The sequence below is a fragment of the Ctenopharyngodon idella genome, chromosome 13 (assembly GCF_019924925.1).
Source record: "Ctenopharyngodon idella isolate HZGC_01 chromosome 13, HZGC01, whole genome shotgun sequence".
NCBI classification, from domain to species: Eukaryota; Metazoa; Chordata; class Actinopteri; order Cypriniformes; family Xenocyprididae; genus Ctenopharyngodon; species Ctenopharyngodon idella.
This window is the reverse complement of record NC_067232.1, coordinates 23,215,123-23,237,596: the sequence shown is the minus strand read 5'-3', so window position 1 is coordinate 23,237,596 and position 22,474 is coordinate 23,215,123. Positions and strand designations below refer to the sequence as shown.

At 35.8% G+C, this 22,474-nt stretch overlaps 2 protein-coding genes across 6 annotated transcripts; both read right to left on the bottom strand.

Annotated features, from left to right (window-relative positions):
* Positions 1–835: 835 nt before the first annotated feature.
* Positions 836–9,214, bottom strand: LOC127524648 (uncharacterized). Of its 4 annotated transcripts, none has more exons than XR_007933115.1 (18): positions 8,953–9,214; positions 8,503–8,847; positions 8,057–8,416; positions 7,792–7,893; positions 7,388–7,483; positions 7,171–7,272; positions 6,745–6,831; positions 5,264–5,425; positions 5,035–5,118; positions 4,797–4,934; positions 4,444–4,536; positions 4,162–4,298; positions 3,904–3,996; positions 3,732–3,830; positions 3,627–3,645; positions 3,403–3,457; positions 3,019–3,123; positions 836–1,682 (listed from the first exon to the last, which is right to left on the bottom strand). XR_007933115.1 is itself a non-coding variant. In XM_051916378.1 (18 exons), exons 1-18 carry the CDS (start codon positions 8,996–8,998, stop codon positions 1,572–1,574), a joined length of 2,181 nt encoding a protein of 726 aa, XP_051772338.1. In that variant the 5' UTR covers positions 8,999–9,165; the 3' UTR covers positions 836–1,571. The 4 variants fall into 4 exon arrangements, 3 of the variants coding, with proteins under 3 accessions (XP_051772338.1, XP_051772339.1, XP_051772340.1); XM_051916378.1 differs by having other exon boundaries at positions 4,162–4,245; positions 8,953–9,165; XM_051916379.1 differs by lacking the exon at positions 3,019–3,123 and having other exon boundaries at positions 4,162–4,245; positions 8,953–9,208.
* Positions 9,215–12,317: 3,103 nt separating this feature from the next.
* si:dkey-33c12.4 (uncharacterized protein LOC560112 homolog) lies at positions 12,318–22,474 on the bottom strand. Of its 2 annotated transcripts, XM_051916381.1 has the most exons (18): positions 22,281–22,474; positions 21,894–21,937; positions 21,693–21,771; positions 20,449–20,633; positions 20,283–20,366; positions 20,129–20,197; positions 19,792–19,980; positions 18,769–18,921; positions 17,329–17,404; positions 17,167–17,257; positions 16,911–17,052; positions 16,712–16,816; positions 16,516–16,606; positions 14,618–14,768; positions 14,457–14,531; positions 14,244–14,346; positions 13,947–14,053; positions 12,318–13,152 (listed from the first exon to the last, which is right to left on the bottom strand). In XM_051916381.1, exons 1-18 carry the CDS (start codon positions 22,306–22,308, stop codon positions 13,029–13,031), a joined length of 1,896 nt encoding a protein of 631 aa, XP_051772341.1. In that variant the 5' UTR covers positions 22,309–22,474; the 3' UTR covers positions 12,318–13,028. The 2 variants fall into 2 exon arrangements, with proteins under 2 accessions (XP_051772341.1, XP_051772342.1); XM_051916382.1 differs by lacking the exons at positions 21,693–21,771; positions 21,894–21,937.

The following is a 22,474-nucleotide window of genomic DNA, read 5'->3' as shown; positions in this document are numbered from 1 at the left end:
CACACACTCTCCGCACACACACAGATCCTCAGCCAATCAACAGCTCAGCAGTGTCATGATGCTGCCGATTGGTTTTGTGTTTCTTTTTTAGCTGGAGTAGCATATCAGGAGGAAGGGAAGATTTATATATTTTTATTATAGGATCACTCTACATCTTTTCAGACAAATGTTTGAAATGTTATTCAAATTGCTATATGAATCTGTGTGTGAAACCTTTTAAAGAAATCCATGCAGTTATATTTAGAATATGGGAATAAGCAATTTTTTTTCCCCACTGAGAATTTTTTTTTTTTTATCCACTTGATATTTGCTATTCTTTAATGTATAAATGATTCTAAAAAAACAAGACTTGTGCAAACTCATTTTTTATTCAGTTTTTTTTTTCATGTCCACTACAATGCACACCAGGACTGAAGCATCAAAAAATTAATCATATTTTTAACCATACATTACTTATGTACTATGTGAACTTGCATTGAAGATTTTGAAAAGAACACATACTGTAACAATAAGCAATGCAATAAGAATGTAGGAAAAAATGTAAGATGGTAGGATGAAGTCTCAAAAACATGTTTGGTTCTTTTTGTTGGTTGCAGTGAGTGAATGGGAGCATGTGTGTATATGTCTGTGTGTGTTTGTGAGTGTGTTTGTGTGTACTTGCTGGTTTTGATATGATTGTGTGCATATAGCATCAAGACATCAGTGTGTGTGTGTGTGTGTGTTGCTGTGTATGCACTCATTTCACATTCGCCGTTTCTGTTTTTCACTAAAACTAATGAAAAACTGAACTGACAGTTTATGGTCACAACATCGAAGACATAAAATCAGATAAAAATATTAATAATTAATTTTATTTAAACCTAATATCCATTGCAATGGACATCAAACTTTTAAAAAATCCTGTGTTCTACAGCTCTAAAAGATCTTCAAATTAACTTTGAATATTATCACTTGATATTATTAAGATTATAATAGGTTCAAGTTGATGGTGCTACCATGAATATAACTCTGCATATAAAGCCCGGAACACACCGAGCCAACAGTTTTCTTAGTGTGTTCCACACCGTCGGCTGAAGGTGGTCCTTGTCGGCTTTTTTTCGGCCAATTTGAATCGCGTCGGAGCTCGTCGGGCCATCTGATCATTCTGATTGGCTGTTCAGCTACTGCCACCTGCTGGTACAGAAAGGCATTTCTTACGCGGGCGCAGAACGGACGTGCTACTTTGGCTGTCGGGTGTCGAGTGTCGGTTTGGTGTGTCAGGGCAACTTTGGACCCAGACGCTGCCGACGTGAGCCAACCCCGCAGTCTGCTTTCGTCGGCGTCGGCTTGGTGTGTTCCGGGCTTAAAAGGTAAAAAAGGAGCTCCTCCTCCTCCTGTTTGGTTAGCCATGCCTGTCTTTTGTGATGCCTGAAGTTATGGGTCATACTTTCATTGTGATTGGTTGATCAGGGACCAATCAGTGACCAGGCAGTACTCATATTATAAAAACATAAAATCTTATTGATTTAAACCAAAAACCATGTGATGTCCATTTAAATGAATGCAGGGTCTGAAGGGGTTAAACTAAGATTTTAAACCTCTTGTTCTCGCTCTTTCAGGAATGGCGCAGCCTCTGGCTGACATCCTTGAATCTCAGAAGGGTGAGTCTCTGAGAAATTATCTGATTCAGCAATGTCTCCTCCCTGTAATGGTGAACACAGACAGTTATTTCAGGATTTATAGGATAAATGTTAAGAGCAATATAAGTTGAGTTCCTCATTGAGGAGTTTTTCCACTACACTCTGCTATCAGAGCATAAACATCAGGGTAACACATTACAGCAATGCAATAAAATGCATTTAAAAGTGTTTAACATTACTTTAGTTCCTTAATTTTAATTAACACTTGGTAAAGCAATTAAACAATGCAAAATAATACTAATAAATTGCTGGTTATGATTAAATGGGTGGTATAATGCCACTTTTACAAGATGTAAAATAAGTCTCTGATGTCCCCAGATTGTGTATGTGAAGTTTTACCTCAAAATACCCTATAGATAATTTTTTATAGCATGTTAAATTTGTCACTTTTTGAGGGTGAGCAAAAACGCTCAGTTTTTGTGTGTCCCTTTAAATGCAAATGAGCTGCTGCTCTCAAAAGGGGGGCGGAGTTTCAGGAGCTTGTGTTAGCACTTAGCAGCTCCAATTAACCTTACCTCACACAGACTCACTGAAAATGTCAGAAACTGTTCAGCCTTTTATGTTCAAAACAGAGTCGGACAATGATGGAGAGACTCAAGAAGAAGTGACAACATGTCGATTGCAACAGGACATTTCTGAACAGTTAGTTGATGAATTTATGTAGCTGATGTGGAGTTAACTATCTTAAAGTCATTAATTAGTATATTCTGTTATGATAATCTATAAGTCGCTCATGTGGGAACTGTTGTAAGATGCTTACAGAGCCAGAGAATATATGCTGCATGAAGATAGAACAGGTATAGTTTAGTTTTATTTAATATTTAATATAATATAATTTAATATATGAATGTGCGCATATAGCATCAAGGCATCAGTGTGTGTGTTGCTGTGTATGCACTCATTTCACATTCGCTGTTTCTGTTTTTCACTAAAACTAATGAAAAACTGAATGACAGTTTATGGTCACAACATTTAAGACATAAAATCAGATAAAAAATATTAATAATTAATTTTAATAAAACCTAATGTCCATTGTGCTGGACATCAAACTTTTAAAAAATCCTGTGTTCTACAGCTCTGAAAGATCTTCAAATTAACTTTGAATATTATCACTTGATACTATTAAGATTATAATAGGTTCAAGTTGATGGTGCTACCATGAACATAACTCTGCATATAAAAGGAAAAAAAGAGATCAGATTAAGTTATGTGTCATACTTTCATTGTGATTGGTTGACCAATCAGTGACCAGGAAGTACTCGTATTATAAAAACATAAAACCTTATTGGTTCATTCAAATGAATGCAAGGTCTGAAGGGGTTAAACTAAGATTTTAAACCTCTTGTTCTCGCTCTTTCAGGAATCTCGCAGCCTCTGGCTGACATCCTTGAGTCTCAGAAGGGTGAGTCTCTGAGAAATTATCTGATTCAGCAATGTCTCCTCCCTGTAATGGTGAACACAGACAGTTATTTCAGGATTTATATGATAAATGTTAAGAGCAATATAAGTTTAGATCCCCCATTGAGGAGTTTTTCCACTCTGGCATCAGAGCATAAACATCAGGGTAACACATTACAGCAATGCAATAAAATGCATTTAAAAGTGTTTAACATTATTTTAGTTCCTTCATTTTGTTAAACAACAACTAAGTTGTAAACCAAACAACATAAACCTGTGACTTTACTCTTTGCCCTCAAATATTCAGCCTCTAAATCAAAGTTACCTGTGGTGTGCACTGTGCCGCAAAGTCCCTCAGCGCATAAAGTTCCTTCTGTACACTGAAAGACAATCAATTAACACTTGGTAAAGCAAATAAACAATGCAAAACAATACTAATAACCCTTAGCTGTGAAAAAGTTCAATTATTAGGTCATCATATACTGCTGACTTCAAATCATGTAGTTAAAATTCAAAAAATTATTATTTTAAGGAAAAATTTAAACTTACTCTCTCCCTGCAACTGCCCCTGTGAATCAAGAGTAAAGATAATGACAGTGAGCTACATCATTAACAGCTCTTATACATGTGTCAAAACATACCAATGAAACTTACAGTATGTATAGATCTGTAAGACCAGCCACACACCAGACATAATGCTTTCAAACGGCAGCACTATTACACGCAGATCATCCACTGTTCTCTCCCCCTTGTCTTGTAAACAGAAGAATTTAGTGTCCTCTTCAACAAAACCTTACAAAAATATTGTTTAAGTGTTAACACTTACAAACTTGCAGTATTAATTCTGTGGCAAGAGAAACAGAGTTGACCACTGGCAGACCTGCCACCCCATACATGAACAAAGTAGTGTAAATGACATCTGCAAAAGAGAAGAAGTTAATAAGATATAGAAGGATTACGCATTTTTAAGCCCTACTGATTTTTTAAAAACGTTTACAAATGCTTTTGCCACAAAGTAACTAAAAATCTGAATGTTTTCTTGACTTTCTTTCCTCATTTTAGGACTTTCAGTGTATTTTGTTACCAGGAACTGTTCTGGGGAATCGTGGTGGTGCAATCGCAGTCAAGATGTGGAGCAGAACTGTGACAAAGATCCATCCAAAACGCTCTATGATCAATGACACATTATAATAGTCAGGTAACAATCGCTGGAAGGACATGCTATACCATAAAAGTAAAAAAAACAACAAAAAAAAACACTTTTAGCACAAACCAAACAAAACGTAAAAGTAACAATGCAAGCAACTTGTTTTTTTTTCGAAATGAATAGGGCAACTGATTTTGCTGACATTTGACACCAACTTACCGTTCGTATACTCCAGAATCTTGTTAAGATAATATAAAATAAATGCAGTATGCCCGATGAGCGTAACAACCATAACGTTTACCCAAACTAAATCTAGGACAAAGATAGTGAGAGACAGAAAGACCATTATTGATACATCCAGCATGTTACTTCAACAAATATAATTTAACACATTCACATTCGGGGGGGGGGATTTCAGTCTAAATTTTCAAAGTCAGATATTGATTTTGGAGTATTTGTCTGTAAGCTAATTTAAATTGCCTCACCAGCCAGAGGGAACATGACAAATAAACATCTTGATTTGTGACATGTGAAATGAAACGCATTGAAACTACATTTGTTTGTGTACTTACAACATCTCCATATGAGTGCATGAAGTTGATTTTTGTCAAGTTTTGAACAAAGGTACTGTCGAATTGCTGGAATTGGAAGAACTATGAATGATATGGCAGCAGATATTCCCCCAAAAGCATATGTCATTATAATCATGGCTGAAAATTAAAACAGACACATTTCAATGACTGTAAGTAAATAAATATCTAAAACAAGAGACAGATCCCCGGATAACTTATAAATACAATTCCTACTTACATTCATCAACACTTGATGATCTATAGAAGAAGAGACTCATTTGAAGAAAGTTGCTTAACTGCATGAGAACGTGTCCTAATGACTCTACATGACAGAAATCACACATATGACCATAGATCATTACACATAACATGCAGCCTAGTGGTTAAAGATCTGGAAATCTGGCCTTGATGTAGTTGTAGACAATTTCATAAGCATAAAAAATACAACAGAATACATTTTTACATACTTGTTACAAATCGAAGGGAAAAATGAATATCAAAAAAACGTGTCAAGAAAATGTTGCTTAAAGCTTGAAGAGATGCCGGCATGGATGACAGCAGAATAACCCCAACACTGACAAGCACAGCTTCATTCCTCTGAGATGCATTCCAAAGATCGTGAAGAACAGCTACAAAAGAAAGATGAAAAGAGAATTACATATATCCATAAGGCAGACCCATAATTGTAGTCCATAATTGTATCCCTGAAAACTCATCCTTGATAATCAAAATTACATATTTAAATGTTTTTTTTTCCCTCTGAAAATAATTTCTTCATGCCTGAAATAGCTTGAACGTAACATCATGTACACCCTTGCTTCATTTAGGAACCACAAATATGCTAATTAGTCCCCGCCTCCACTCAATCACACCACCTAATCCACTCGGTCAACTTTACTGTAGTAAACGCTGCACAATGGCAAGTGGAAATACTGGTTTAATTCACCCATATACTGTATGTTTGAACCAACAGCTGATTCAGTAGAAGAGGAAGAGCGAATTATACAGGGTTGTCTACAAGTCAATGTATCGGAGGCTTGCCTCCCTTTATCCCATTCAGTTAAAACAGAACCCCTAAAGCGTGCGGTAGGGTTTGGTGGTGGGTAATTGAGAATGAATGAGGAAAAGTCATATGAGAGGAGGCAAACTCCATCGCACTATGACTGGATATGATTGGTTCGTGTGATAAATCCCGCCCCTTGTTTTCTCATCGAATCAGCCCCTATGAATCGGCCTGATGGCGTTAATGGAAGACTTATTAAAAAGGAAGTAAACAACTGTCACTTAGATATCACTGCTTTATGTCACATCAAAATCAAACTTGAAATGGCCTGAAAACATGATGACTGTGGGGGTTTTTAGTGAGCAGTCGGCTTGATGAAATTAAAGGTACATCTTTGTGTCTGTGACCAGTGTGTACAAGCTTGATGAATGTTAAAAATAAGATGACTATTAAAATAAAAAAAAATGCTGAACATTAGTTCACAAATAATATATATATATATTTTGTTAAAATTGTTACTGCCTTTATTTATTATTTTGGAATAAATGTAAAAATACATTAAAACACTAACTTTATGAAATTTATACTTGGTTTTAATAAATAGAACATTTCATAGTGTAAAAATACAAAATAAAATTGTATTTGGTCTCTCTTTTCATGTAATGGTTATTGAACCAGGAAAATTAAGTGTAACGGACATAAATGTACATTTGAAATGTATACACACACACACATATATATATTATATATTATATATTATATATATATATATATATATATATATAAATGAGGACTTTGCCTCCTCATTTTAAAACACAACCGCACACCACTGATACACAAACAAGATTAAAACTTGATTTTCACCACAGGAAGTCTTTAAGTATTATTTGAACATATTAAATGAATAAATTCTTTACATTAAGACTATAAAACCTGCCTCCTTACCTGAGCAAAATGCAGTGGAGATCAGAAGATATGCAATAGGAATACTTGTATATTCAATTACTCTGTGGATGAAACCTGGAAGATCAACTGGAAAAAGGAATTTTTTTTTAGAGCAATAAGACAATTATTTGTAAAACTTTCCATAACATTTAAAATTTTAAGAGTTTTAGAGAACTAGAATTTAAATGTAAATCATATTCATGTAGTTATATTTAAACATTTATTTTAGCTGTGATTGCATAATTACTGTAGAATTTACTAGCAAACTAAGAATTCTTTTTCAGACCCCAAATTTATGGACTTGTCCCAAATCCCTGAAGCACTAAGCAAGATGCATTTATATACTATGAGATTTGAAATGTATTATGGAATATACAATTCAATGTACAGTCAAACAATGTTTTAAATTAAAATACACATACATACCAGAAACTGTTGTATTCCAATTATAATAAGGAGCCATAAGAAACAATAAAATGATCCTTGTCAGATTAATTACTGCACACATTGTTACCTCAACTACAGACCCTGAGAAAAGCAGTAACAAAACAACAAAGTCATCAGAGGAGGAAAAAAAAGGGTAAATGATACCTTTGCCAACAATGCATGCAGAAACAAAAGAACAAAAGTTCAAGACACATACCTTCAATTACACCCCACAGAACAAATGCAATAGATAAACAGATGTTGGGACAGACAACTTGCAAATAATTCATGTACATGGGCTTTTTCCCAGTATCTGGAGAAGAGCATAAACATCATTTAGTATGACTGTTGTGCGTACTATTGTCTTTTTTAGAGCTGCTCTAAAGCAGAATTGAATTTAGTTTGCATCAATGAATTATTATCTTCCTGTTTATCACTGTAAAGCTGCTTTGAAACAATCTATATTGTATAAAGCACTACTTGTCTAGATATTTACGTATAAACAGTAATGCAGTGGAAGAATAACAGAACAGCAGTTTAACATCTTATTAATTTACATTTACTATACATTAATAATATAACACTTAAAAGCATACTTTATAATGCTTGGATAATACCTACCTTTTCTGCTTATATTAATTGTGACTGGAATACTTAATACAAAAGTCACAAAGAGGGAAATAAAGCAAAGCATCAGAGTAATGATGTGCAGAGCAGACATTCCTACATGGGAGACACAATTTCACTTACATTAGATTAAGCTTGTGTTAAAAAGAACAATTTGACACAACATTTGATGTAACATTTTTTTTAAATTGTACCAGAAAAATAATAATGTACCGACCCAAACTTTTGAATGGTTCAGTGTATTTCTCAGATGACTTACCCAACCGCCCTATTTCCACAGTTGCAGAGCTCACTGAATATTCTGCGTGGACTTCACACATGTATTCTCCCTTGTCGGCAGTCTGGACATTTTTTAGTCTCATTGAGAAGTTGCCTTTGGGAATTTCATCTCTGAAGAACTCTGCTCTGTCTCTGTAATGCTCATGAGACGATTCTGGGAATATCGTCCCATTTTGGAAAAGTAAGACAGGGACGATGTCTGACTTTTTGTCCACCTTCTTCCATGAGACCTCGTCAAAGTGTTGAGGAGGAATATGTGAGTCAACCATGCAATTGAGAATAACCTCCTCACCAACACGTCCAAACACAATTTGATCTTCTCCTGTTACAACTACACGCTCTGTCATAAATAAAAGACAAGCGATCATTCTGACAAAAACAACAACAAAATAGGCATGTTTAAAGACTCTTTTAATAAATACTTACCCACATGTTGAATTGTAACAGGGATCTCTCCAACATCCTTGTCAAAGTAAACTACACATTTGTAGATACCAGTGTCCTTGACTGTTATATTTTCCATCAGGATTGAAAAGTTTCCTTTAAATATCTGCTCCGGAAAAAAATGTGCTCTGCCCCTGTAAGACCGAAACTGAGCCTCAGGTCTGTCCTCTCCATTTTGAAACAAGTGCACGTATGCCTCTTCACCTGTCTTCTTCCATTCAACCTTCAGCTCCTCCACAGGTAAGGGGGTTTCCACAGAGCAGGGCAGGGTGATGGAACCTCCCAGTTGTGCAACCAGAGACTGAGCAGGTCCTTGAACCAAGAGCCCTTAAAAAACAAAACATGAAACAACAGCAATTCAGATGGGACTGTTAGTAAAGAACAGCATAAAAGTCATAAACACAAGTATGGAACAAAGCATGTGATCATTACCTTCAGTTGTAAGAAGAGCTGCTGCTGATATCAAGACTCTAAACATGTTTAGGGACACACCAAACCGACGCCAAAGAACTAGCGCTGATTGAAAGCAGACTGTGTTGTCGCTTCGCGTCGGGGGGAAAAAATCTGTGCCTGTCCTGAACACAGCGACAGGACTACAGGCGAAACTAGCACGCGCGTTCTGCGCCTGCGTGTAAAGGAGATAACTGTCTATTTAAGAAGATATATTCGTCTATATTCGTCATTCAGAAAGGGAAACCGAAACTAAGACTACATGTATACAAACCATGAACAAAGCAGCGCTTGCTTACCGTTATCAATCATGCTGAGCACGTTCTTTATTCCACTCAGCTTATGTTATTATGAAAATATTAGCGCACTAGAAAGCTCAGGTAAGATGACATAAAATTAGAACAGCCATATGTTTGTGTTGTCATGACTTCTTTTGCCCGCTTTCATCACTTTTATCACTTTTCTCGTTCGCTAAACTGAGCAGCCAATCAGAGTTCTCTCTCTCGCTCAAAAACGGCGCGACATTGCGCGACGGCCGACCGTCGGCTTGGTGTCCCTGACTTAAAGGGTTAATTCACCCCAAAAATGAAATTTGTGTCATTAATTACTCACCCTCGTGTCGATCCAAACCCGTAAGACCTTCGTTCATCTTCGGAACACAAATTAAGATATTTTTGATGAAATCCGAAGGTTTCTGAACCACATGTAGGCAGCAATGTCAGTGCACCTTTTGAGGTCCAGAAAGGTATTAAAGACATTGTTAAAATAGTCAACGTGACTACAGTGGTTCAACCTTAATGTTATGAAGCGATGAATACTTTTGTGCGCAAAAACAAAACAAAAATAATGACTTTATTTAACAATTTGAACTGTTGTCATAAGCAGTTGACGCAGTGTTCTACCAAAGCCACTAGATGGCAAGCCTGCAACCATTAGCCAAAAAAGCATAACGGCTACTGTTAATGCTACGGCTGCCAGTATGCAGGAAAGGAGACCGAGGCTGTTTTTTTTTTTTTAATGGATATCAATGGAGAAGAGCCTTCACTACATTGAATAAACCGCTTTTGTGAGCTTATCATTTAATGAATCGGCTGCCTGTCTGCTAATCTTCAACATGTTTTTTACGCTAAGCAATACGTTTGTCGGGAACAATATGTAGATTTTACTATGATAAAAAGGTTCTTTATAAGAGAAAGCAGAGTAGGGAATGTCGCGACAGGTAGGACTAATTTACGGCATTACTATAGTATTTCTTTCTCCATATATACCACTATAGCTTTATACTATACTATAGCTTTCTCCAATGGTAAGAGATACAGACCCTCTCATCTCCCTATAATAACACAATCTCTGGTTCTACGTGCGAATGCCGACTTATTATTGGCCAGCTCCTGGCATGCATTGTGTTGCTCATGTGTACAGCATCGGCCAATACTGAGCCGGCGTTCAGACGTAGAACAGGGAAGCCTGCACTGCGTTCACTACGTCAGCTGCGTATGACAAGTAAAAATTGTTAATAAAGTCATTATTTTTGTTTTGTTTTTACACACAAAAAGTATTCTCGTCGCTTCATAACATTAAAGTTGAACCACTGTAGTCACATGGACTATTTTAACAATGTCTTTAATACCTTTCTGGACCTCAAAAAGTGCAATGACGTTGCTGCCTATGTGTGGTTCAGATACCTTCATATTTCATCAAAAATATCTTAATTTGTTTTCCGAAGATGAACAAAGGTCTTTACGGGTTTGGGACGACATGAGGGTGAGTAATTAATGACAGAAATTTCATTTTTGGGTGAACTAACCCTTTAAGAGTATAAAAATAACCAGCCCTAGTAAGAACTGACTTACATTATCCAAAGTTCTTTCTACTTTCATTTTATTTAAGTTTTGCAACATGGCCTTTGACCGAGGATGCTCATTATTGCCATAACTTAGCAGCTGAAAACAGGTTTTTTAATCTCAGTTGATTAAAAAAAAATCTCCTGCATGGCTCACTCTTAGAAGAAAAGGTTCTACTCTACCAGTCAAAAAAATGTGGTTGGTAAGATTTTGTAATGTTTTTAAAAGTCCCATCAAGACTGCATTTATTTGATAAAAAATAAAATACTGTGAAATATTATTACAATTTTAAAGAAGTTTTCTATTTGAATATATTTTAAAATGTAATTTATTCCTGAGATGTCAAAGCTTTCTTCAGTGTCACATGATCCTTCAGAAATCATTATAATATGCTGATTTGCTGCTCAAAAAAGTAACAACTTACCCCAAAATTTTGAAAAGCAGTGTATATTATATTGATCACAGCAGTGATCCTTTTTATGAAATATGGATTTAGTTTTAATTATTTTTTATTTTATTTTGATTACATTTTATGAAATAAGCTGTTACACATGGAAGTATTATATAATCATTAAAGACATTCTATTTATATAGAACCTTTTTGGCATAGAGTTTTATTTTAAATGGAGTCAAGAACCCTTCTATATAGAACCCCATTGAACCTTTTTTCTAAGGGTGGAGACTGATTACTAATGATGTAGCTTTCATTCATAAATTTACATGGTGTAATTTTCTTCTTTTTTTTTTAGAGACACAAGCTTTTAAAGACACAACTGTCATGTTGATTAAGTTACTTTATTCTGTGCTGTTTCTTTTCACATACAGAATATTTTAAAATAGTGTTTTCACCCCCCTCATACTTAAATTTTATACAACGTACAAAAAAAAAAAAAAAAAAACCCTTCATAGAACTGAGTTGATGTTTATCTTTGTGACTATATGTGCCTGCAATTAACTATACATCTTATTTCCAATAGAAAATGTCAGAAACAAATGTCAGTGAACAGAAATTATCAGCATCAGTATCAGCATTGAATGGTCTTCAGTTGAATAATAATTGATCATTATTTTCCTGTTTATCACTGTAAAAGTTGCATTGAAAGCGCTATACAAGTAGACTTGACTTGAGTATACGTTTATACCACAGTCAGTTTACACACACTAACAGACTCGAACATTAATTAGGCTCCAGTATTCAAATCTCGTACTGTTTTGACGTTCAACTTATTATTTGGAGAGGGAGCAATCATTCACAGATTAAAGCTAAACATTATTACACAATATAAACACAATATTTTCCCTTTTAATTATAAGGGTTTTGGAGGTCTAATGAACCCTAATATAAATTTTCATTTAAATGAGCTGAAGTTGCAGTAAAACGTCAGTCTACGTATATCAGTAACAAGAGAACATTTGTTTGAATTTTGTTTTGTGATTGCACTAGAATGGAAAATGAGCCAGAATAGTAGGTAACAGATACTACCGATAAAAAAAAAAAAAAAAAAGATTTTCCCATTTTTCAGGGCAACTTTTATTGTATTAGAGAGTAATTTTGCATTGCTTTACAGGTATATCACTGGTAATCAATTACAACTTAATGCAAACTTTTCCTCATCAAGATTTATGATATAATACTATTTACGCCAAATAGTTGTTATAACAGACGTGACGTGGAGAGATTTGAATTCGACACATTTCAACTTTTACAGAAGCAGGTAAAAACCTGCAGGTTAGAATCAGTCCAAATAAAAACTCTCAGAGACAGACAACACTTATGGTTTGAAACCCTCAGACAGGGTCATAATAAGGCAAATATTTTTCCCAATAGTTTAAAAAAAAAAAAAAAAAAAGATATTTGCAGTGACCATGTATTAAACTTTGGACAGCCTTAAAAATAATATAAAGCTTCACGCCACTGTCTTGCAAAACATTAAAACCAATAACTGACTTAGTAAAAGGGAACATACTATTTTGTGGGACAAAATAAGTTGATTAAATCACAGCCATCATACCCGTTTGTCCAAACTCTCTTTAACTTGTGTATAGACTGATAGTAAGACTTGAACTATTTGTAGACAAAAATGATGAAATATCCAGATAAATGACCAAACACGATAGCCCCATATTGTTTTATGCATGTGAAATTTTTACTGTATCTGTAACTAATTACACTGATTTTGAGAGGTTTAAATCCCTCTGTCGGTGTGCTGTGAATCAGGGGTGTGATTTGGCTTTATGGCGGTCAACGCCCTTGTTTTCTGGAATATGCTTGTAAGTGCAGCGGTCATTCTTTAAGCAGCCAGTTGTCCTCCAAAAATAACATTCATCAGGTTGTTTGCTGAGGAAAAAAGTAAAGACAAAAATTTCAAATTACCATGTAAACAATTATTAGGCAGAGGCTATTTGCACTAAGTGAAAATAAGAGTATTTTCTTTGCACTAAGTGTAAGTAGTGTTAGATGCTATTTATACTATTGTGCAAATACTATTTGCACCTCAGTGTATTGTAGTATATTGTAAAACAGCATGCAATAACATTCATTGTATATGACTATATTTATTAAAATCATCATTGGATACTGCCTTATTAGGACATTGCTTGTCCCTAAAGCCCTACCGTACACCTAACCACACTGAACCTGCTGATCAGTAAAGGTGTCCTCGAAAGTTTCAGGAAGAAAGGCACAGTTGTATATGGAGTACACTTTGAAAGGCTTTGTGTTCAGCTGTACACATATGCTAGTAATCATCAAAAATTAATTATTCTTTGGGCTTAACAATATGAGCTGCATGCGTCATGTCCAATTAATGCAAGGACATCACATCAAATTTCAGTGATATGCCTTTTAAATACCCTTTAGTCACTTTAATTTCATTTTTCGAAAATGTTCTTTTTTTGTCAAATAAACGTCTCAGATATGTGATAAGAAAATGAAGAATGGGATCGGAAAAAGGCGGATTTGAATTGGGTTGGTTGCGTCAAAAGGTAAAGTCACTATCCTTAACCCCCACACCACTATTCCTGTGATCTTACAGGTTTCTTTCTTAAGTTTGTCTGGTTTAACCAGTTATTTGTAGGCGGAGCTAGTGTAAATAGCCTGCAACACAATTCAAAATCAGCAAGTTTACTCACTCGGTCTTCCCTGGTGACTCTGTAGATGCATCTCTGGACACTCCAAGACGTGTGTGAATCCTATCAGGATAGCGCACCACTAGAGTTGTCCCATCAATGGCATAACCCTGCAATACACAAAAAAAACATATATAATCGGTAATGTTGAAAAGACACAATTTATTCCATCCCCACTGCAAGATCTTCATTTGACCTCCAATATCACCTGACAAGGGTTGAACATATTATAAGCAGCTGTATTGTCCCCCAGCATGTTTAACATTCAACTGAACAAAGCAACAGAGAAAAAATACTTACATTGAAGTCTTGTATGGCTTTCTCACAGTCCTCCTTGTTGGTGTAGTTAACAAATGCACAATGTCTCATTTGTAACACTCTTACACTATGGACTTGTCCAACACTGTTACACAAAAATAAGTTATATTGCTTAAAATAAGCTCCATCACATCAATACACAATCAATTAAACATTTTACTGGTTTTGCCGTTTTCAAAACCAATGGTCACTTACAAGCTGAATAACTTATAAAGTTTAGCCTCTGTTATAGAAGGCACCAGATCTCCGACCCAGATAGGGAATAGCTCTCTGTTTAGGGATGAAAGACACATCAGGATTCAGGCGATTTTAAGGTGAAAGGTTGTATCATGAAAGCCTGTACGTGTGCATCTTACGGGGCATGACGGTGAACTGGAGCAGCGGCTGGCATACTGGGTTGATGCTGATTCTGAGGAAGAGGTCTGAGAGGGAATTTAGCTGGAGGTTGTGGGTGACGCTCTACAGTCATAAACTCACTTTCTCTGGGAACTAGGACAGGGACTAAACCTGAAAAAATGAGAGAGAGTTATCTGAATTAATTACTCTTTCGAGTTGGCCTGTCCGTACATACATACATACATATATAATGTATGTATATATATATATATATATATATATATATATATATATATATATATATATATATATATATATATATACATACATACATATATAATGTATGTATGTATATATATATATATATATATATATATATACATACATACACACATACATGCATACACATATATGCATACACATACATACGTGTGTGTGTGTGTGTGTGTGTGTGTCTGTATGTTTTATATTTTTTTTATTATTACAAAAAAAAAAAAAGTGAAGCTATTTAAATTTACATTACCCTCAATGATGCAATTGTTGTGTAAATACATTTATGTCACATTAAAGCAGTCTGTGTAAGTGTAAATAAAGATATCAGATCCACCATGGCAATGTAAAGATGGCTTTTGTTGATCAAATTTTATAATGTAAAAGACTATAAAAAGACTATATTATTATGAATTTTAAAGGTGCAGTGTGTAAATTTTAGCGCCATCTAGCGGTGAGGTTGCAAATTACAATATAGAGAAGCTACAGTGGCCAACACAGGACAAAAATGTCATCTGAGACAGCAGAGAGAAGCGAGTCAAGCAAACGCGCTCTATAGAGCAGTTTGTCCGTTTAGGGCTACTGCAGAAACATGCCAGCACAAAATGGCGATTTAACGTGTATGTAGATAGAAATGGCTCATTCTAATGGGGCGTTCACACCAGACGCGACTTGGGCGAATAAATCGCGCTATTCGCGCGTAGGTGGACGCTTGAACATTTTGAGTTTACTCGCTTCATTCGTGCGTGAAATTCACTTCACAACAGACGCGAATTCGCGTCATGAGAGGGGCTTCTGCCAGGCGGCTCGTCTCGTTTCTGCACACTTCCTCTGAATAAACACATCAACTCGTCAGTGGGAAAGTAGTTGTAAAATACGGCGAATAAGCTCAATTTGCCGGCTTTAGCTAGCTTGTAGTCTCAATATGTATATATATATAGCTCAAATTGAGTAAAGAGCGTTTTTTACAACTTACCAGATTGTCCGACCTTCTCACTCACTTTCTTCCAAGCAAAATCCTTTTTATTCCTGTTTCTAAAAAAGTACAAAGATGTATCGTACAGCAAGGATGATTTTGTCCTCCATGTTGTTTCGGATTTCTGCTTCCTCACGCTACGTTGTCACTACTAGAGCAAGCTCCTGATTGGTATGCGAATCATGCGTTACGCGCGTCAAACGCCCTAAACGCTCTATTCGCGTCGCCTCATTCGCGCAAGTCGCGTCATTCGCGCCGCCTCATTCGTGCGAATCGCGCCGCAGGATGTCTATTCACGTCTTTGCATTGACATGTAAATCACTCGCGCTTAACGCTTCATTCGCGTCTGGTGTGAACGCACCATAAGGTAATAAAAACATAACGGGTCATTATGTAAGGTCTTTATACACCACTGAAAACATAGTTGTATATATTATATTGCATTTCTGTCAATAGATCCTTCTTAAATTTACACACTGCACCTTTAATATAAGATACAAAAAAAAAAAAATTAGATACTTATTAAAAGAGAATCATAAACATAAAAAATGCTCCAGGAAATCACTTTCAAATTTCACTTAATATAAAAATTACTTAATACCCAGGGGGCAACTATATCCCCTGTCTGGAAATGTTGATTTCTGACCCTAATATGTACATGTATTGTCATACCTGATAGCCCAGAGAGACTTTCTAAGGCTTTTTCTACAGTTCCATGAAGAATAAGGGCATTTGAACTCTGCTCTTTGGTGAATCCCATTTCCTGTTGAAGCAGCAAGCATATTTCGATACGCTCATTCAGGTGATTTATAACAAATGGGCAACTTAAATCCAGTATGTGATCCATTAGTTACTCAAATCCACTCACCATAAGCTGCATGAGCTGCACCCTCATCATCTCCTCAGCTGCATCCTTACATGTGCTGTCCAGTTTTAACACTTCACCATATGTAAGTCTGGCTTCATAATATCTCTGACCGAAGTGAAAACAACAAGAATGTGTGAGGAGAGGGACATTCGCAGGTCAGTCTGTACTGATGGATGACACTTGTAAAAGGTTTTAGTACCTTCAGCCCAACCAGCGCTTTGCCTTTTCTGTAAAGCCCTTTAATCCATTTGGGGTTCATAGAAAGAGCAATATCAGCATCGGTTAAAGCTTTCTCATATTCAAACATCTTTTCATAGCAGTAAGAACGATTTCCAAACAACCTGCACCAAAGACAGACACACAAACACATTATAAATGTAACCTCTTCAAAGACATGCTGTACTAGTTTATTCATAACTTATATTTTAGTTGAAACTGTTTGCATGGACTCTTACTTATATTCTTTAGGGTTGTTTTTTATAGCATCTGTAAAATATTTCACAGCCATCTCCAGGTTTCCTGAGGCGGCATACTGGTTACCCATAACTATAGAAAAGATGTGGGAATTAGGAGGACATTTCACGGCTAAACCATTTTTAAAGAAAAACTCCACTCACCTGCCATCTCCACACTTCTTGTAATAAAATAATTTGCATTGACAGTCTCCTCTGACTTCACCTCCTCCTTATCAATCTATGAGAATGACAAATAATTTAATGTTATGGAAATGCATATGTCAAGAATTGGCTGCTTCAAAAAATAGCTCAAAAGGATTATATAAAGATTCTTTTGCAAGCATATGGTAATTATGCCTCTTATGCTCACCAAGGCTGCATATATTTGATCAAAAATACAGTAAAAACAGTAACCGTGCGTTCACACCGCCGCCGGCGAGAGCAGCGCGGCACGTCTTACTTTATGGTAATGAGCTATGACGCGGTTCAGTGGCAACCAATCAGAATGTAGAGGTTCTCGCTTGAGAGGATTCCGATTGGTTGCCACAACTTTGCTGCTTTGTTATGTGGTTTTTAGATGTGGGAAGGCAACAAGAGAAATCTATTATTGAATATCCTGTTTACTGCCATGCCTCCATCTGGTCACCCAGCACATGATTGCTGGTATAGAGCAATTTAGTCATGATATCAATAAAAAGGCAACGTTCCATAGGAGTAATGCAGAAAATTCCCATACACAATTAATTTGCTTTAACATACAAGTCAGAATTTGTACATTAATCAAAACAGAAGAGCAAGTTCTATTCAAATACAATCTCATCATCATCGTGTGAAAATCTGTGCTATTGCATCCTGTTCTGCAATCGCTTATGTACACATTTTGTTAAACAGTAACTTTGAGAAGTTTTACTTTTACTCCTATCAGAGCTGCTTAGGGCTACTTAAACAGCCTTCTTTAACATCCATATAGCACACCTGTTGCAATTTTTATCTCTCTCTGGTTTTCTTTCTGGAATATACATGTATTTTCATTGCCCTGTGTAGGCCTATCAACCAGATTTCCTTTTATTTGTTTTAATCTGATCACATTTATGGCATGCACATTTAGAGAGATTATGAACTACCTTCCTTCTGTCAGGAATTGATTTGCTGCCATCTTTATTTTATACATTTTTTAAACTACCCACTTTAATATAATAATGACAACTATAGTAACAGAATGCAAATTATTATTTATAAAAATTATTGAATGGACGCCTCCTTATTGGAACAATAAAGCTTCCCTACACCTACCAGATAAATACTTTATTGTTAAACACTTGTTAAGCACTTTATTTCCACTTTTCAAATATTTTCTTCATTTTTATTGAAAATAAATGCCTTTCCAATCCAAAAGCTACTTCCCGCACCATACCCCTTACGACACTGCAGATGCTGAGTAGCGCACGTCTTTTTTTAAACTTGTGTGGCCCAACCAGACATTGGTGGGCGGAGTTAGTGTAAATAGACTTTGCCAACAAGACAGGCTATTTACACTCAGTGCAAATAGACACTCCAAATATCAAAACCCTCACAATTTTCTTATATTTCTTCCTTTCCAACCTGTTTTTGTGGCGTAGTGGTGCCTTTCTCCTCTGACCCACGCTGTTTTCTTGAGTTTGCTTGAGGTTTCTTGTCAGGTTTGGGTTTTTGTTCTAGTTTGCGCTTGGCGATAGCAGCTGCGTTTGACACGAAGCAGCTATTCATATCAAGCTCCTAAGACACACATAAAGCACCTTCATGAAAATCAGCATTTTCCACTGAGTGAAGAGTTCTTTATCTATAAAGCATATCACTTTTGAAAATGACAAGGGACATTATTAGGACAGGATTAGTTCACTTCAGAAATTAAATTTCCTGATAATTTACTCACCTCCAAGTCATCCAAGATGTTTGTTTTTCTTTCTTCAGTCAAAAAGAAATTAAAGTTTTTGAGGAAAACATTCCAGGATTTTTCTCCATATAGTGGACTTCAACGGCTACCAATGGTTTGAAATTCCACTCCATTCCACTGAAAGTCCAAATCGCAGTTTCAATGCAGCTTCATTCAACAATCCCAGCCAAGGAATAAGGGTCTTATCTAGTGAAACGATCAGTCATTTTCTAAAAAAATAAAAATTATATTATATATATATATATATATTACTTCAACCACAAATGCTCGTCTTGCACTGCTCTGCAATGCAATCATCACGTTGGAAAGGTCATGCGTGACGTAGGAGCAAGTGTTTACAAAGCAAACGTGCAAAGACCAAGTCAAATGGCCTTTCCAACGTGATTATGTAATGTGTGGTGCATCACAGAGCAAAACATTTATTTTTATTCTTTTTTTAGAAAATGATTGATCGTTTCGCTAGATAAGACACTTACTCCTCATCTGGGATCATGTAGAGTCCTTTGAAGCTGCACTGAAACTGCAATTTGGACCTTCAACCTGTTGGTAGCTGTTGAAGTCCACTATATGGAAAAAACCTTAATTTATTTTCGAGTGAAGAAAGACAAACATCTTGGATGACATGGTGGTGAGTAAATTATCAGGAAATTTTCATTCTGAAGTGAACTAATCCTTTAAGTCATATTGCCCACCTCTGGTTCTATAGTTGACTCTTCCTCTTCATCATCTTCCTCATCACTACTGCTATCACTACTCTGCACAGGTGCTGAGGTGCGTTGAGGACGAGAAGGCACAGATGAACAATTTTTGTTTTTAACTTTATTTTCATTTTCATCTTTATCTGCATGTTTAGTCTTTTCTGGTCCGGGGTCAACTTGTACCTTAAAACAAAGAACACACACACAGATCAAATTAAGTCTGTGTCATTTCAGTGAGACAAACTTAAAATGAACATTAACTGCAACATTATTTTTACTAATACTTAAACCATACAATATAGCAGTCACAAATGATAACATTTTCTCTCACCGGTTTATTTTTTTCTTTATCTGCATTCTCCTTCTCTAATTTTTCCAGCCGACGTCTCTCTTTCTGTCTCTGTTATATTTCAGAAAAATGTAACTTAAAATACTCCTGCTTATGATAATCAGACAAAAATACTTTTTTTCATGTATGCCCTCACCATCTTTTTCTGTTTCTTCTTCTCTGCCTTTTTCTTAAGTTTTTCCTCTTCATCTACTAGCACTTTTGCATTTCTTTCTGCTTCCTAAAAAGTATGTAAATAATGTTAAATAAGAAGCTAAATAAAACAAAAAATAACGAGTGAATCACAGGTGTTTGACACAAACCTCGGGTGTTACGTGTTTGGATGGTTTTGGCAGGCCTCTATCAAGAAAGTTGCGAGAAAAGCCACAGTATCTGTTGTTTGTACGGACGCCATACTTATCGTTATCGTCGTCATAATCATAATAATCCTCATCAGATGAATCTTCATACCCTGTAAACTGAGCTGCAAAGTGGTCCAGTTCTGGAACTTCAATACAAAAACAATTCGCTTAAATGACACACAAACCTAAAGATCATTAAAGGGTTAGTTCACCCAAAAATGAAAATTCTATCAGTAAGATATTTTTGATAAAATCCTTCATGAAGCTTTACGAATCTTTTGTTTCGAATCAGTGGTTCGGAACGTGTATCAAACTGCCAAAGTCACATGATTTCAGTAAACTAGGCTTTGTCACCTCATAAGCGTTTCGAAATTTCAATGATTCACCACTAGGGGGCGTGACTTTGGCAGTTTGATACACGCTCAGAAGCACTGATTCGAACCAAAAGATTCGTAAAGCTTCGAAGCTTCATGAAGCAGTGTTTTGAAATCGCCCATCACTAGATATTGTTGAATAAAGTCCTTATTTAATTTTTTTGGCGCACAAATAGTATTCTCGCCGCTTCATAACATTAAGGTTGGACCACTGTAGTCACATGAACTGTGTTAAATACGTCTTTAGTAGCTTTCTGGGCATCTGAAAGTGTTAATTATCTTGCTGGCAATGAAGCCCTCACTGAGCCATCAGATTTTATCAAAAATATCTTAATTTGTGTTCTGAAGATGAACGAAGGTCTTACGGGTGTGGAACGACATGAGGGTGAGTAATTAATGACAGAATTTTCATTTTTGGGTGAACTAACCCTTTAAGTGGAAATAATAAGTGGGAATAACACTACAGTTATGAAGATATTGTGAACCAGTTCATCTCCTTCCTTAAAACGAAGAAAATTGATTTTTATTGAAGTCAGCATGAAATGAAAGTTGCAATAGTCTTTTCTGCCCCTATTGTGACATATTGAAAGGGCGGGACTTAATTTTGTTCCTCAGAATTGATTGAATCGTTGTGATGTGTGAATGCATAGTTTTTTTTTTGCATTTAAAACTTTAGAGCACTTAAAACAAACATTTGGAGTAGTTTTAAATAATTGCAATTGCAATAATAGCCAAATTTGAATTTTATACCAGCCCTATTATATAGGATTTAAATATGTGACCATGTATGACTATTAGGTCCTGTTTGAGTAAAATAAAGACATTTCTTACCAAATCCATAACCAAAACTTAAAGCATCTAAGAAGCTGCGGTTTTGCTGTCTATCATTGATGAAATCGACCATAGCCTCCTAAAAAAAGGCAGCACAGAGAAATAGAAATTACGGACTCAATCCTACCACCCCAAAATAATTAGAATTAAAATAACGCTGATGCATATGAACAATTAAGGCACAGAAACGTAATGACTCACGTGAGTCCGCTGGAGGCGCTCATCGTCACGCAGCCGGAAGTATTCTGAAATAATCATTTGAAAATAATTTTTTTTAAAGTTTTAACATGACTTACATAAACACAGATACACTAATAGTGTATTGTGTGTCTCAGTCCTGCTGTATGTGATCAAAACATGGCTTCTCTTTCGTATACTGTTAAAGTTTGAGATTAGAAAACCTAAAATATAATAAAATTACCAAGACCGCATGAATAAAAATAAAAATGGTTAACTCTTTCAGAGCCCCGGCACAAGTTCCAGGCCTGTATTATTAAACGACACGTCTTCTCTATTGTTGTTAAAACTACATGTGTTTGCATTGCGAAGTTTTGGTAGACGTCATGAAAAAAGCTGAGCGATACTTACCAGGTCCTATGGTGTTCTTTCTTGACATTTTAGCGAATATATTTATATATGTTAAGTAATTCTAAATTATAAAATATTTAAGTAACTTCTAAATTGTTTTACATTCCTTCCAATCGTAGTGTTTTCTCGAGATTCGTCTCCACCTTTGCGCACACAGTGCCCGCTTACACGCATGCGCACCTACTTCTAGACGG

Coding starts and splice junctions, on each gene's coding strand:
- LOC127524648 (XM_051916378.1), bottom strand. CDS start 8,998: ATGTTTAGAGTCTTGATATCAGCAGCAGCTCTTCTTACAACTGAAG. Junction 7,894..8,056: donor TGTGGAAATAGGGCGGTTGG/GTAAGTCATCTG, acceptor TCTCCCATGTAG/GAATGTCTGCTCTGCACATC. Junction 7,484..7,791: donor AATTAATATAAGCAGAAAAG/GTAGGTATTATC, acceptor GCTCTTCTCCAG/ATACTGGGAAAAAGCCCATG.
- si:dkey-33c12.4 (XM_051916381.1), bottom strand. CDS start 22,308: ATGTCAAGAAAGAACACCATAGGACCTG. Junction 20,198..20,282: donor AGAAGAAACAGAAAAAGATG/GTGAGGGCATAC, acceptor GAAATATAACAG/AGACAGAAAGAGAGACGTCG. Junction 17,258..17,328: donor AAGAAGTGTGGAGATGGCAG/GTGAGTGGAGTT, acceptor TCTTTTCTATAG/TTATGGGTAACCAGTATGCC.